The 14,987-nt window shown below is 56.8% G+C and overlaps 1 protein-coding gene across 1 annotated transcript; it reads right to left on the bottom strand.

Annotated features, from left to right (window-relative positions):
• Positions 1–3,100: 3,100 nt before the first annotated feature.
• Positions 3,101–13,371, bottom strand: CD5 (CD5 molecule). Its single transcript, XM_012662692.1, has 9 exons — positions 13,347–13,371; positions 11,045–11,344; positions 10,506–10,568; positions 9,901–10,242; positions 7,559–7,852; positions 6,755–6,880; positions 5,915–5,968; positions 4,538–4,657; positions 3,101–3,983 (listed from the first exon to the last, which is right to left on the bottom strand). Exons 1-9 carry the CDS (start codon positions 13,369–13,371, stop codon positions 3,904–3,906), a joined length of 1,404 nt encoding a protein of 467 aa, XP_012518146.1. The 3' UTR covers positions 3,101–3,903.
• Between the last annotated feature and the right edge of the window lie 1,616 nt (positions 13,372–14,987).

Raw genomic sequence — 14,987 nt, 5'->3', positions numbered from 1 at the left:
CAAAACCCATGGCAATCTCAAACTCCTGGTCTCCAGCGATCCTCCTGCCTCAGCCTCCTGAGTAGCTGGGACTATAAGCACACACCACCATGCCTGGCTAACTTTTTCTACTTTTTTTTGGTGGAGACAGGTCTCGCTCGCTCTTGCTCAGGCTGGTCTTGGACTCCTGGCCTCAAGCAATCCTCCCACCTTGGCTTCCCAGAGTGCTAGTATTACAGGCCTGAGCCACCGCTGCAATGGGCCTGGTTTTCCTTAGCCATTTTCTCGCTGGAGCCTGCACGGTTGCGGCACGCAAGGCCACAGGGTCCCACAAGGGGGCGTCCGGTCCTCAGCCAGCTTGGAAGGCGCCTGTATTCCCGCCGTCCGCTGGCTGGCAGGATGTCTGATTGTAAGCCTGGCCACGACCCGTCCATCTTCTAACCTGGGATTTCGGGGCGCGGTCAGAGGGGCTGCAGGCCATAAACTGGGTGTGGCACCAGCGGGTCCTCTGCCTCGGCCCAGCCTGCCTCCCTCCCTGGTGTTGCCCTGAGCTCTGCTGCTGAGCTGGTTCTCCTGAGGCCGGGAGGACATCTTCAGTTTCAGCAGGAATGGCAGCTTCAAGCAAGTCGGGAGACTGGGCTTTGAACAGTCCCTCTACCTTTCCTTCCCTGCACGGTGACAAGGGCAGCCACCCATGCATGATGCCCAGAAATGCCCAGAATCGTTAATATTGCACACTCAGCAGGGCCGCAGATTGCGTTGTGCTTGCTGTGAGCATTGTCTCCTTGAGTCCTCACAGCCCTTCATTCTCAATCTAAATGGGGAGGAAACCTTAGGGTGGGTGCTTCAGTGACCAGGGTGCACAGCCTGGGGGCGCAGAGCTGAGACTTGGACCTGCCCAGAGGTTGCAGTGGGGGTTGAGGGGGCTCCTCTGCCCTGCCTCTGTGGTGCCAGAAGTCTGTCCCCGGGACACAGCTGAGAGTTGCCAGGCTTTGGTCAAATGTTGACTGCCCTTTGCCCCTGGCTGAATGCCGGCCTGGCCTTGCAAACGTCCAGAGCTCAGGAAATAGGACACAGGACACCAGGGAGAGCTGGAAGCAACTTGGCTTTGTAGGAAGAAGCTGCAAATCCCACTCTGGGTGCATAGTCAAGGCACTTGCCTTGGGTTGGTGCCAGAGTGGCGCTGGGGACGTGGAGGAGCTGCCTCTCTAGGAAAGGCAACTGTCCTGAGTTGCCTCAGTGGGTCGCTCAGTGCGTCCTGCCCTGCTGCTGTTTGCTCTCCTTTCTCCGGGCCGCCACGCCTGAGATCACAGCACACACCTCCCTCCCTGCAACCCCAGGACTTCGCTGGGTGGGCTTCACCAGACCGCAGCGTGCCTCTTGATGCAGAGCTGGCTGCACGGGACAGACCCTAAGTGTCAAGTTCAGAATCTCAGATTCCTAGCTTAGTGAGGATGCTTTGCTGTACTGGCTGCGGTGAGGCCATTTGAAATGTCCTTCCAGCTGCTGTGTTGGTTTCATCCCGTACTCCCAGATCCCTGGGTGCATGGCAACTCTGAAGCTAGACTTGTTGCTTGATAGTCTAAGTGAGCTTTCCTCTGGGCCCTCAGTTGCCTTGACTTGATGTGCTGGAATCAGGGGTTCACACTCAGCTGCCTCCAGGGACTGGCCGGGTCACATAATTTACCCGGAACATGACTGACTCTAGGGAAGCGGGCAGGGTGTGGGGGACACACAGGTGAACGGGAGGGGGCCCTGCTCCTCTCTGCAGGTGGCTGGGGTGCAGGAATCGCAGCAGGGCACCCTCTACACTGGAGGGGCAGTGGGCTGGTCTACCACCTCCTGTATGGTGGCCAAACTGTAGATGAAAGAGCTTTCGTCAGGAAAGGCACTGGTAGGAGATGCTTGGTGCCTCACCTCCTTTGCCCCTTCTAAGAGCAGCCTCTCTGTCCCCTTTTGGGGAATCTCCTCACTCCACCAGGTAAGGGATGGTAAATGGCGTCACTGTTTCCGGTGTGGTCGGGGCAGATCCGTGACCACATGGGCTCTCAGAATGGAAGGCGTGGTTGGGAGTGCTGGGGGCAGAGTGCCACCAGACTCTGGCATGCAGGTGTCCCCTTAAGTCCCCACCTCCCATATCTGTCTAGTAACTCCCTTTTGCTCTTCCAGAATTGGCGTCTGTGGCTTGGCCCGTTGTCATGTGCACTTCCGTAGATACAGCGAGAAGGCCCCGCAGTCACCACGCTGCTTCGTCCTGGGGCTGCCTGGTGCCCGAAGCCTTAGTGGTCCTGGCACAGCCCCTCCTCCTGTGCCTCTCCCGAGCTTCCTAGTGTCCACCTAAAAAGACGCTGAGGCAAAACTGGCAGAGTAGAGAGCTTGGGCCAAGCTTGAGGACTGCAACCCAGAAGTATAAATTCAGTTTTTAAAGGAAAAGAAGAGGCAGTTCCTAAACTGTTTGCCAAGAATTTGTGTTAAAATGACATAAGCCGTTGATTGGATCTACTTTGTATCACAAATTCCAGGAACTCGAAGATAGTGGGTGAGGCAGCCAGTCAGGAAGAAAATGCCTTTACACCATTGCACCCGGGTGTGTGTGTGTGTGTGTGTGTGTGTGTGTGTGTGTCTCTCTCTCTCTCTCTCTCTCTCTCTCTCTCTCTCTCTCTCTCTCTCCCTCTCTCCCTGATAAATTTTGCATACCTCAGACTGCTCTGGGCTATTTTTCTTTTCTCACTAGTTAGATGCCCTCCTCTCACTTGTAGGATTACTAGGTGCCCCCTCCTCGCAGGGCCTTGGGGCGGCACCCGTGCTCCGTGAGTTTGAAAGCCAGCGGGCCCTGCTCCGGCGTGGAAGCATCTGTGGGTGAGGGGTGCGGGGCAGTCGCGGGGTGGACGGCGTGGGGTGAGGCTGCGGGTGGGGCGCAGGTGTGAACCTGGTGCAACCACACGGCCCCTGGCTGGCAGATGCCCTCATTGTCCTCGGGGGCGCAGCCCCGGACCTTGCCAGCTGCAGAGCTCCCCCGGCAGGTTTCCCTGGGGATCCACAGGGGTAGACCATGGACAGAAGAGACCGGAACGCTCTCAGGAAGTACAAAAAGCGTTATTTACAGAGAACATATTAAAAATGCGTGAGCCCAGCTGTGAGCTTCCTTGTCATTTCTTATCAGGGTCGGAGTCGAGGAGGGAGCTGGGTTCTGCCCGAGTGCTGCTACCCCACACACAGGGCGAGGAAAGGGACCCCCTTCTGGACCCCTGAGTCTCTATGTGGAAAGCTGCTTGTTTCTGGGTCTGCCCGCCCCAGCTTCCTCACTTGGAGTAGCCGGCCGAGCTGTCGGTCGTGGTGGTCCCCGCGGGGGCCCAGTGCGGTGTAGGAGCCAGCCCGCCCCTGCAGGGCAGCAGCACCTGTTGGAAAGGCACCCTGGCCTCTGTCCACGTTCTGTCTGGGTGTAGAAATCGGGGTGTCATTTCCAAGTGGTGAATGCAGAGTTTTCTCAGGACGAATAGGTCTGGCTCTTGGTTTTTGTTCCCAGCTCCCAGTTCTGTGGGGTGAGAAGGAAACGTGTCAGAGGAAGACACCCGGAGGTTATTCGGGGAGATGGGGACAGGCCCCACACCCTGGGCTGCATCTCAGGGCCAGTGGCTGTCCTGCGTCAGGGGCTTCTCCATGCTGGTAGGCTGGCGTCGCTGTGGGCTGTTACTCCATCATAGAGCTCTCAGGGGCTCTGTCCGCGTGGTCTTCCGAATGGAGTCCACAGATGATTTTTGAGGTCCACAATTCCTCTGCTTTAATTGCCAAATCAACTCCCATCACCCAAATTGCTCAGGGTCCCCTATTCATGTAAGGGCGGGGTAGGGACGAAGCAAGGCGCCCAGTGGCTGGTGCTTATACCCCTGGAGCCACGCGTCAGGCTGGAGACAGGCTCGCCCTTCACAGCCTCTGAGCCCCGTGCAGATCGTAGTCGCTGTCGGAGGAGTTGTCGGGCTGGGCGGAGGAGCCACGCAGGGCCCCTGGGGAAAGAAAGGAGGCCGTTTGCAGAGGGCTTGCAGGGGTTGTCCCGCCAGGCTACACAGAGCCACCGCCCACAGTGGGTCGGAAGATCAGAGGGGCTCTAAGAGCCAGTGACAGCCTGCTATCTGTTTTGATCAAATCAGCCAAACGTCCACTAATGATGCTGAACTCTGGGCTCCCTGGGGCCCAGGCCCTTGCAGCCCACTTAATGGCTCTCTTCTGGCTCGGGGGGATCCGAGGGGCCTCATTTACCAGGCTTCTCGGGGCCCTGCAGGGAAGCAGGCCCATCAGGTCACAGCAAGGCTGGGGTTAATGGCGTCTGAGTGCATTCTTCTCTCCAGAGGAGCGCACAGCTGGGGCCTCTGACAGCTGTATATCCCTCCCGCCCCTGCTGTGACCTGCTGTCTAGCAGGCAGTTTGATCCCCTGTGCCCTGGGGCCTCCCTTCTCTCTTAGGGCCATCACATGACCTTCATGGCATCACATGACGTGTCTCGGCCGAGCTGCTCCAGCTCTGCCTGCCTGCCTGCCTGGGAGCTCCCGCTGGCGCTTACCTGGATAAGCGGACACGTAGGAGTTCCTGGGAGGCTGGCTGTATTCGTTATCCACGTGGGAGGCTGTGGGGTTCTCAACCTGGGACCGGACGGTGGCCGTGTGGTTGTGGTGGAAAGACACTAAGCGGAGGCAGGAGACAGCGTCATTAGACTTGCTGCTCCGTCCTCTTCCTCCTTCCCCAGCAGGTGCCCAGAACTTTAGAACTTTAATTTCCTGTTCCCATTATGTCACCGGGGCAAGGGCGAAGGCACCCAGAGCCCCTTCAACACATCCCCCTCTCCCTTCTCCCTGGGGAGGTTCACGCTGGCAGCGCCAGCGGCGGACTGGCAGAGCAGCCTTGGGCAGGCCGGCGATCCGATGGGCGGGGCGGGGCCCTCCATCGGCCAGTGGTTCATGAGGCATTTACCAAGCAGGAGACTGGAGCAGAGTGACAGGGCAGATAGGCCCCTGCCCTTCAGGAGCCGAGGGCCATTAGATTACAAAAAAGATTGAACAACACAGAGCTTTTTTTTTTGAGACAGGGTCTGGCTCTGTTGCCTGGGCTGGAGTGCAGTGGTGTTGTCGTAGCTCACTGCAGCCTCAAACTCCTGGGCTCAGGCAATTGCCAGGCTAAATTTTAAGTTTTTGCAGAGATGGAGTCTTGCTATGTTGCTCAGGCTGGTCTCAAATTCCTGGGCTCAAGTGATCCTCCTTCCTGGGCCTCCCTGAGCCACTGCTTGAACTTGTGAAGGGGGAAGAATGTGGAATGTGTGGCAGGAGGTGGGATATGGCTCTGGTCATTAGGGGTGGCTCGGGCAGTGGCCCGGAGAGAGGACGAAGACCAGGGGTGGGGTGGGGTTGGCTGCACCAGAATGTTCTAAAGCTGTCCCTGAGTTGTTCCATGGTAAAGCTAGCTTGGCAACCTCTCTTAACGTATCCCTGCGTTGCAGATGAATGTAATCCTTGCAAAAAGGCCCGTTGAGGTTCTGATAAGTCCTGAAATAATGAGCCGTGTTTAGCTTTGCTTAACTCATGGTTTTCCAGATCTGTTTGATCATGGAGTTCTCTTTCGTAAGTGTGACCTTTTGACAGCCATTGGCCACTGCGTTGGGGAATGTGCTGGTGGAGGTGCCCCAGAGATGAGGCAAGAGACAGAGGGGACACATGGTCTCTGAGGCTTCCGTGGTAGAAACCACTTAGCCATCTGCCCCATCAAGAAGCCTCAGCTTTCCCCAGTGTGAGGACATCTCTTTGCCACAGTCACACCTTAGACGAGCACCGTGGAGATCACAGGCCTCAAGTAGCCACGGGCTTTGTCTGTGGTCAGCAGAGAACCCTGTGTCTGCCTCTGTGGCCTCTCTCCTGCCAAGGGAGGCTCCTGCCTCGGGGACACTTACTGTTCTGGTTCATTCCCGTTGGGCCAATCCACTGGCGTTGCTTCTTCTGGCGGACTGGGCAACAGACAGGAAAGACTCATCAGGGCAGGTGGGGCAGGTGGGGCAGGTGGGGCAGGTCGGGGAGGTGGGGGCGGGGCTGGGCCCGGGAGGGAGGGAGGAGGTGTGGGTGCTGCTGAGGGCCGGGCTGCTGTGTCCTCGGGGCCTGGCGTTTCTCGGGGCCTCAGTTTCCTAACTTGCCCAGGAGGGGAACCGAGCTGAGGAGGGTGCAGAGGCGGCTGGTTCCCCTGGGGAATCAACCACAGGTGTTTAGAGCCTGAGGTGGGCAGGCGCTGGGGACGCAACCCCTGACACAGCCTCTCTGTCTCACTTCCTTGTCTCTGAATAATTTTCTCCTGAGTTCTGCAAGGCAGGGACAACCGCTGCCTTCACAAGGTGCACAACTGCGAGTTTGGTAGATGAGGAAACAGGCTCAGAGAGAGGAAGTGGCCCAGTCAGCATCACGGGCAGCTGGCAAGCGGCGGTGCTGGGCCTGGGACGCGTCCGCTGCCGTCAGAGGCCCCGCTGATGACACCGTGGGCTGCCGCAGGCTAGGGAATGGCCACAGCCTCTCTGGCCTGGAGTAAGTCTCACTGGGCCCCAGACACAGGTAAATCAGTAATTATGATTTTCCTTTCTGTTACTTTGGGTAGGAAAAGGCCAGTGGGGAGGATGGGGTCTGGGGGGTGCAGCAGAGGTGCCCTCAGCCCAGTGCTCTCGAGTTGGGACCCCTCCTCCCAGGGTTCCTGCGCAGCCCCTATCCCCACACGTGGGCACAGAGCCGCGAGGGGCACCAGCACCTACATTTCTTCACCAGCTTCTTGTAGGCCAGGGGGCCAAACACCACCAGCAGCACCGCCAGGAGCAGCAGGGCCAGGATGACACTGGCCACGGTGCCGGCCGCTGGGCCCCTCGGGTTTGGATCTTGGCCTGGGGGAGGGGAGGAACGGGTCAGTTCCAGCCCTGGGGGATGGAAACTGCCCACCCCAGGGCAGCTGCTGGCTGCCGGCTGCTCCCAGCCACCCTTGCTCCTCCTGGGAGTTCCCCAAGCCTGTGTGGAAGGCAGTTACCTATCTGGCTGCCCCTCCGTTGCTAGAAGTCTCTGCTACCCATTCATCCATCCACCATTTATCATCTAACAATTGATCCTCCAGCTGTCATTTGCCACCCTCGTTATAAACTAACTCTCTACCATTTGCTGTCATGTGCCATCAATACCAATATACGATCGCATACCAGTGGCCAGGCGGCCCTCTGTTTATCCATCCATGCACCCATGCGTTCAGTTACCTACCATTCATGTAGCAAATACATACTGTCTACCCTTGATTTTTTACCTTCCATCCTGGAGCGTGGAAGGGAGAAGGAGGAGCTCTGCCGCCCGCCAGCTGCCCTGCCTGTTGCTGTGCCCTCTCCTTACCGGTTCACGTTCACTGCTGTCTGTCTCTTGCTCCTGGTTCCCCGTGTTCCCTCTCTCCCTCCTTCTCTAGGGCTCTGGGGCTCTCTGTCTAGCTCCTGGGGCCATCCTTGAGAGACATGCACCCTGACCGGTCCTAGAGGGAAAGTTCGGAACTGCCCTCCACCCACCGTGGGCCGGGGCCAACTCACATGCAACAAACACCCTCTTGCAGTAGGATTTTTTCTCCCAAAGCTCGTGGCACTGGGACAGCTTCTCCTGGGAACAGGAAACCCCCCGGGAGGTCTTCTTGACGGTGTCCAGCACGTGATAGGAGTTGACATTGCCGCACTGCTGCTCCTGGCACACCTCCTCCCACCGCGCCATGTCCTTGGCCAGGTTGCTGTCGCACAGGGCTGCCCACTGCGTGCCCTGGCGCACCTCCACGCTGCCTTCACACACGCTGCTGCCCCCGACCAGGCGGCTCTGCACCTTGGGCTGGAAATCTGGGGGGGAAGCAATGGGAGGCAAGAGAGCAGGTATGGCCCTGAGCCTGAGTGCTGGTCCCTGGGGCCCCATGCCCCCGGCGAAGGAGGGCCCCAGCAGGGCGGAGACACTGCGTGGACCCACCAGGACAGACCACCTTCCTCTCTGTCCTTCCCTCCTTCTAGCATCATCTCTGCCTCTTCCCCTGACCAAGCTCTGCCCCTGGTGCTTCTGGGCAGCTGCTGGCACCATCCTGACACACAGCCGCACGGGCACTTTCTGTAAAGGGGCTGGCAATGTGACAATGCCTGTTGGCAGCCACCAGCAGGGAGCTGGCCCCGTGCCAGGTGGGGCAAGAGAAGAGCGTGGCAAGTGGGCTCCACCTGGGCCCGCTTCCCTCTTAGCACCGTCCACTCATTCTCCTTCCGCACCTTGGCAAGAAGGAGGGCTTTTCAGAAGAGGGAAACTGAGGCCCAGGGAAGGGAAAGACCTCCTGCTCTGAGTCCTGGTGGTTCACAGCGGGACAGAACCGGGGAAGCCTGCTGCCCCGGCCGTGCACCCTGAGGGCCAGGCTTCCAGCACACGGGGCCTGGCCCACCAGAGACTCACGTTCGTTTCTGCTTGCCGGGAGCTGGGAGTCCAGAGCTGAGGCCCACGCAGGCTCAGTTTAGAGCGAGCTGTGATCTCACCAGCTTTGGCCAGTTTCCATAGCAACACCTACCTTCAAAGCCCTAGTGAATCTATTTAGAAGCAGCTTCAAAGGCAAGAACCCTGGGTATGGTTTTGCCTGTGTAGCCTGCAGGAGGGATCCTAGCTGAGGGCGAGCGGGGCTGAGAGCCGCCCCCTGCTCCCCTCATGGGGCCAGGAGATCCTCTGGGGCTGCCTGTGCCTGGAGGGGGCGGTGGTTTACTAATTCACACCATGTATCCAGTGGTTTGGGGCGGCCCTGCTTGCAGGATCCAAGAGACCCAGAGCAGTGCCGCCTGGATCTGTGCACATGAGTCACCGGGGACCTTGCTGAAATGTGGATTCTGATTCGGAAAGTCTGGGGCGGGGCCTGAGAGGCTGCACTTCTGACCAGCTCCCAGGTGCCGCTGCGGGTCCAGCACTACGCTGTGCATAGCTAAGGCTCAGACGACGGGCTCCGGAGCGACACTGCTTGAGCAGAAATCCCAGCTAGTGCTCCAGGCTACTTGGGCAAGATGTTTGACCTCTCTGAGCCTCAGCTTCATCATCTGCAAAAAGGAGTAACAATAACACCCACCTCCTAAGGTTGCTGTGAAAATGCATTAATAAAAATGCCCTGGAATGGTCCGTGACACCAAGCAAGCTCCCGGGAAGTACAGTCTGGCCTCCCCCGGAACACTCCCGGGACGGGACCCGCTGCCTCCGGAGCCGGGCCCTGACTGGCCTTCCTTGTTTTGAACTGTGGTCACTTCCCTTTAATTGCCCCCATCGATCCTGCTTTGGCCCCTTGGGGTCTCACAGACTCAGTCTCAGCTGCCTCCTCCCCTCGGTCACACCATCACCATTCTCACCTGTCGCCGTGGCTCTGGGCCCTCTGCAGAGAGCCCCCCTGGGCTCCGACCCCCAGGCCTCGGGGACCTCCCACCTCTCATCATCACTGCAACCTCGGCTCTCAGGATCTACAAACCCCCCTCCTGCGAGGCCCGCCGCTCCAAGTGCTCCATCTTTGGCACAAGCCACAATTCCCGCCTACAAACCTTTTTCTCTTTTCCTCCCCAAACCCATGAGGAGACCTTGCCTTCTGCTGGAGTCCTGCTGCCTCTGCTTCCCCGTGTGGCAGCCGAGCCAGCGGTTCCTTTGGCTTTGGTTGGTGTTGCTTTGTGGAGACTCCCAGGGCACTGAGTGCGTGTGTCCTCCCTCCGCCACCCTGTCCCACCTCTTAGAGGCCAAGGATCAGGCCTCAACCTCCCTCGTGTTCTCCCTGCGCTGCACGCAGCAGTTTTCAGGGAATGTGTGTTCCCTGGCCTCGTGGGGATGCGCTGGCTGTGACCACTCCCGCAGCAGCAGGAGGTGCCGGGGGGGTTGGCCAGGCCTCACTCACCTGAGCAGACGATCGCAAGAGCTTGGCCACCCTCCTGGGGCTGGACTTTCCTGAAGCACTGTTCCAGGGAGGCACAGCTCGAGTTCTGGATCTTCCACCGGATCGGCAAGGGCCTGTGTTCCCAGAGCTCTCCTAGGTCAGGTGCTCTGGTCGCCTCGGCCTCTGGCAGATGCTTCAAAAAGGACCCGCACTGGAGGGCTGGGCACAGGAGGCTTCCCAGGCTCTGGATGCTGTCCTGGGCCTCATAGCCGATGGTGCCACCCAGGCTGCCGCTGTAGAACTCCACCACGCCGGCACAGTGCAGGCCCCGGGGCCCTGCCACCAGCCGCAGCCTGGGAGGAGCTGGGAGAGGAGAGGGCAGGGCTGGGCGCCAGCCTGAGTGCCGGGGCCTTGTGCAGCAAGCTCGCGGCACTCTCTGTTGTCTGGCCCCAACCCACAGACAAATGCTGACTGACGGTTGGCCTAGGCGGGTGGTAAGGTCCCAGATATTGCATATGACACACTTATACTAGAAATTTCCACATTTAGCTGAAATTCAAATGTAACCAGGCATCCTGGGTTTTCATTTGCTAACTCTGAGCCCACGAAGGTCAGAGCTCTCTTACCTGTGGGCTCGGGTGTTGTTACGGGCGGGGGGCTCGTGGGTGGAGGTGTGGTCGTCTGGGGCTCTGCAATGACACGATGAAGGTGACTCTGGGAGAGGCAATGGTGGGAGGACGGAGGAAGGGGATGCGGCGGGGCGGGGTGTGGAGGGTGCTGGGAGCAGCCGGCTGCACTGGGACAGACCAGGTGCTCGCGACATAAGTACCACTTGCCACTTTAAGTCCAGTTGATCCACACATTGTCTCTAAGCCTCCTGTGAGGGGGGCAGTACCACCCCACTTTACAGATGGGACAATGCAGTTTCAGAGAGGGGACGCTGAAGTTAGCAACTGGCAGAACCAGGTCCTCCTTTTCCATCCTACCAGACAGGTGCCGGCCCCTGCCGGCCCCCGACCAGTGTATGTGTCTTGGGGGCTGGTTGTAACCTGGGGACCCTTCAGCACTTCCACCAGCCTGCTCAGGCCGCAGATGCAGGCTCTGGGCCGGCTCCTTGGGGCTGGTGCCCAGGCCAGGGGAGCCGTGTGGCTGGCTGGTTACCCACCTAAGCAGATGAGGCTCAGAGGGTGGCACTGGTCTGCGAAGCTGCAGTTGGAGAAGGACCCCAAGCGTCCATGGCAGATGATCTGGTTCTGGGGTCTGCTGAAGTGAGGCAAGGGGCCCAGGTTCAAGGCCTCCCCACAGCGCAGCTTCCGGCAGACTTTCGAGGCCTGGCTGGCGTCCTCCCAGCGGTCTGGTGTCCGGCCCCAGCTCTGGCTGCAAACCGTGCACCACAGGCCCCTGAACTTGACTTCCAGCAGGCCCTGGCACCGTGAGTTGGAGCCGGTTAGCCTCTCCTGGAAAACTGAGGGTCAGAGAGGGGGGTCAGGCTGGGAAGGGCTGTCCACGGCGGACCCCCACGGACCAGCGAGGCCCCCTCCTGCGTCCTGGCTGCCTTGTGAGCTCCGTCTCCTCTGGCCCTACAGGCACTTTCCAGAGCCCAGGCTGGGGTGGTCCTGACCCACGCGGTCCTTAGGGGGACCCAGGAGGGTGGGGCTCCAGGTGTCAGAGCCGGAGGGAACTTGGAAGAGGGGACAAGGTGTTTTCAGCACCTACCATCCAGCAGAATTGCCCGCTCCCGGGAATTCTGTCTCAGTAGGTCTGGGATAGGGCCTGACGTCTTTTTTTTAACTTCTAAAATCAATTTTATTGAGGTACAATTTCCATACAGTGCAATGTACTCATATTCACGGTACCCGTTCAATGGAATTTGACAAATCCTCATAACCACCACTATAATCTAGCTATGGACGTTTCCACCACCTATTTAATAGAAAGTTCTCTTCTGCCCCCTTTATAGTTAATTTCCCTGAATGCTGCCTCAGGCAACCACTGATCTGCTTTCTGTCACTAGAGATTAGTTTTTCCTATTCTACAATGTCATATGAATGGAACCATATGGAATCATATAGCATGTTATTTTTTTTTTTTTCGGTTTGACTTCTTTCACTCAGCATGTATTGGAGATTTAGCCATGTTGCTGCATGTATAAGCGATTCATTCTTTTTTGCTGCTGGATATTTTGTTGTATGGATATGCCCTGATTGTTTTCCATTCACCATTTGGTTTGTTTTCAGGTTTTTTGACTGCTATAAATAAAGCTGCCATGAACATTCATGCGCAGTTCTCTGTGTGGGCTCACGTTTCCACTGCTGTTGGGTAAATACCCAGGAGTGGAATCGCTGGGTCATAGGTAGGTATGTGGCTTGTGTGATTTTATAAAGCTCCACGAGGGGAAAATATACGTACATACGTGTGTGCACGTATTTGCATAAAGAGCTTTTGGAAGAATACACAGGGAAAAAATAAAAGTGGTCATTACCTGGGGTGTTGGGGTGGTGGGGGACAGATGGGGGCCAAGATGGAAGTGAGACTCTTCACTATAGATCTTTTTACATTTTTGAATTTTTGAGCCAGATGAATGTGCCACTTATTCGAGAATTTTTAAAAAATGTAAATGGCTCTTCCAGGCAATTCTGCGGTGGAGGTTTCCCTGATTGGAAACCACTGGTCAGGCTGCCTTTTTGTTTAGATGAGGACGCTCTGGGGCCAAAGCGCAGGGCCAGGGCTTGCCAAGGTCACTTGGCCAGTAGAGGCAAAGCGGGCTCGTCTCAGCACCTAACTTTGGCGGAACACTTCTCAGGCTTCCTGCCCAGCGAGTTGACGCATTACAGCTTCACCAGGAAGAGATTTTTTCCCATTTCGCAGGTGGGAAAATTGGGGCGCAGGAAAGTCAAGCAACTTGCTAGATCTTGGAGCTAGGACATCAGTGCAGGATCCAGGTCCCAGCTCAAGGCCTGCCAAGGGCCTCGCGGCCCCCTCTGGCTGCACCATGGCTTTGTGAGACCCTTCAGCCACATTTTGCCACAGACACATTTAGCATGTTGCCATCCCAGTCAATGCGAAAAAGAGAGGTCTGTGGTGAAATGAGTGTGGGAACTGCTGAGTTAAAAATGGCTTAACATGTTTCTTTGCTGCAGGACTTCTCAGAACCTTTACTAGGCCAGTGTACAATGTCAGCCCCCAGTGGGAGATGAGGTGTTGCCTGCCCTTTATCCAACACGTTCCATGGAAACACTGGCCTCTAAAGCTGGACATTCAACACACTACAATCTGGCCCAGCTCCTGTCTGCAGCCTCGGCTGCAAATGGCTTTGTCTATGGAGTCAAACACAGAACTGGAGAGGAAACAGGGCTTTGCAAGATGCATTTATGTGCTGATATGTTTTCTGTGCATAGTGGTTGGGTTGTGATCATGAGAACCAGCATTTGCATGGTGCTTTGTGGCCAGGGAGGACATACACCCACATGTGGGCATCTCAAATGTGCACATGTCTGTGTCTGTGTGTGTGGTGGGCTTCACTCTGGTGGAGGTGATGGCTTCTTTTTTTTTTTTTTTTTTTTGAGACAGAGTCTCACTGTGTTGCCCGGGCTAGAGTGCCGTGGCGTCATCCTAGCTCACAGCAACCTCAAACTCCTGGGCTCAAGCGATCCTCCTGCCTCAGCCTCCCAGGTAGCTGGGACTACAGGCATGCGCCACCATGCCCGGCTAATTTTTTCTATATAGTTTTAGTTGTCCGATTAATTTCTTTCTGTTTTTAGTAGAGACGGGGTCTCGCTCTTGCTCAGGCTGGTCTCGAACTCCTGAGCTCAAACGATCCGCTCGCCTCGGCCTCCCAGAGTGCTGGGATTACAGGCGTGAGCCACCGCGCCCGGCCGGTGATGGCTTCTTAATCAGAAAGTCCCCTTATGGCCTGATGGAACTGTAGCCCCACTCTCCCCCTGCCCCAGGCCTCCCTCCATGTGGCTCTTCCTTACCTGGGTCATCCCAGCTGGGCCCTCCGAGGCAGGAAGTGACTGCGGAAAGGAGAGACAAAGGTCAGGAAGTGAAGCCTCCCACCCTCTCCCTTCTCCCCGGCTCACACCCGCAGCTTGAGCAATGGCCCTTTCTGCCTCTCCCACCCCACTGTCATGGGGTTCAGGGCCAGGGATTTCCATGCTATAGCTTGGAATCCCTAAGTGATCATGAATTCAATTTACTGGGTTGCAACCAGCAATTTTTTTTCTTTTTAAAAAACTTTACTTTTTAAATGAACGCGCAGTGAAATCGGTTTTTGTTTAGTGCACAATTCTACGCATGTTAACAGGTGTATACATGTGTGTGACCATCATCACCATCTGGGTGACACGAGTTCCGTCACCCACCCCCAGATTTCCTCGTGCTGTCCCTTTGGTATGCCTTCGTAGTAACGCAACCACCAATTTGTTAACAAACGAAATGGACTAGAATAGAGAATGTCAGACGGCACCGTGCATTGCGAGGATAAGGACCGCTTTTCGTGCACTGCAATGTAAAAACGTCCTTCACTCAAAGAAGTTTGAACTCCATAGTTCTAGAGAACTGAAAAATAAGCCAGAAAGGGAACCGAAGATGACATTTGCTACTTTCTGGTACCAGCTCCTAGTTTCTGGAGAAGACCACAGCTCAAAGAGGTGGAGGGACCTGCCCACGGCAGCAAGCTCACGTGGCCTGAGCCCACCCTTTGTGCCCACCACCAGCTTCAGTGGTTATGGCGCAGGTGCGGTATTTTGGTTTCCCTCTGTCTGACTCCTGGGCTTACTGCTCAGTGGGGAACTGGGAACAGTACTGGGCCAGGGAGACTACTTTATATGGTGAAAAGCTGTTAAAATTGCCTGTGAGATATCGTTGCTGGGTGTTAAAAAATAGGTGTGTTTAGCCGCGCACGGTGATGCGCATCTGTAGTCCCAGCTACTCAGAAGGCTAAGGCAGTGGGATCGCTTCAGCCCAGCAGTTCAAATCCAGCCTGGACAACATAGTGAGACCCTATCTCTTAAAAAAAAAAACAGGCATGTTTTTAAAAGGCTGTTCTTGCCTGAGTGTTCTCACGCTAGTGGTAGGATTTTATGGGTGTGATGTGCCCCTACCAG

Source organism: Propithecus coquereli, unplaced genomic scaffold, assembly GCF_000956105.1.
Source record: "Propithecus coquereli isolate 6110/MARCELLA unplaced genomic scaffold, Pcoq_1.0 Scaffold775, whole genome shotgun sequence".
NCBI lineage: Eukaryota > Metazoa > Chordata > Mammalia > Primates > Indriidae > Propithecus > Propithecus coquereli.
The sequence above is the reverse complement of the archived record's forward strand: the minus strand, read 5'-3'. Positions and strand labels throughout refer to the sequence as shown.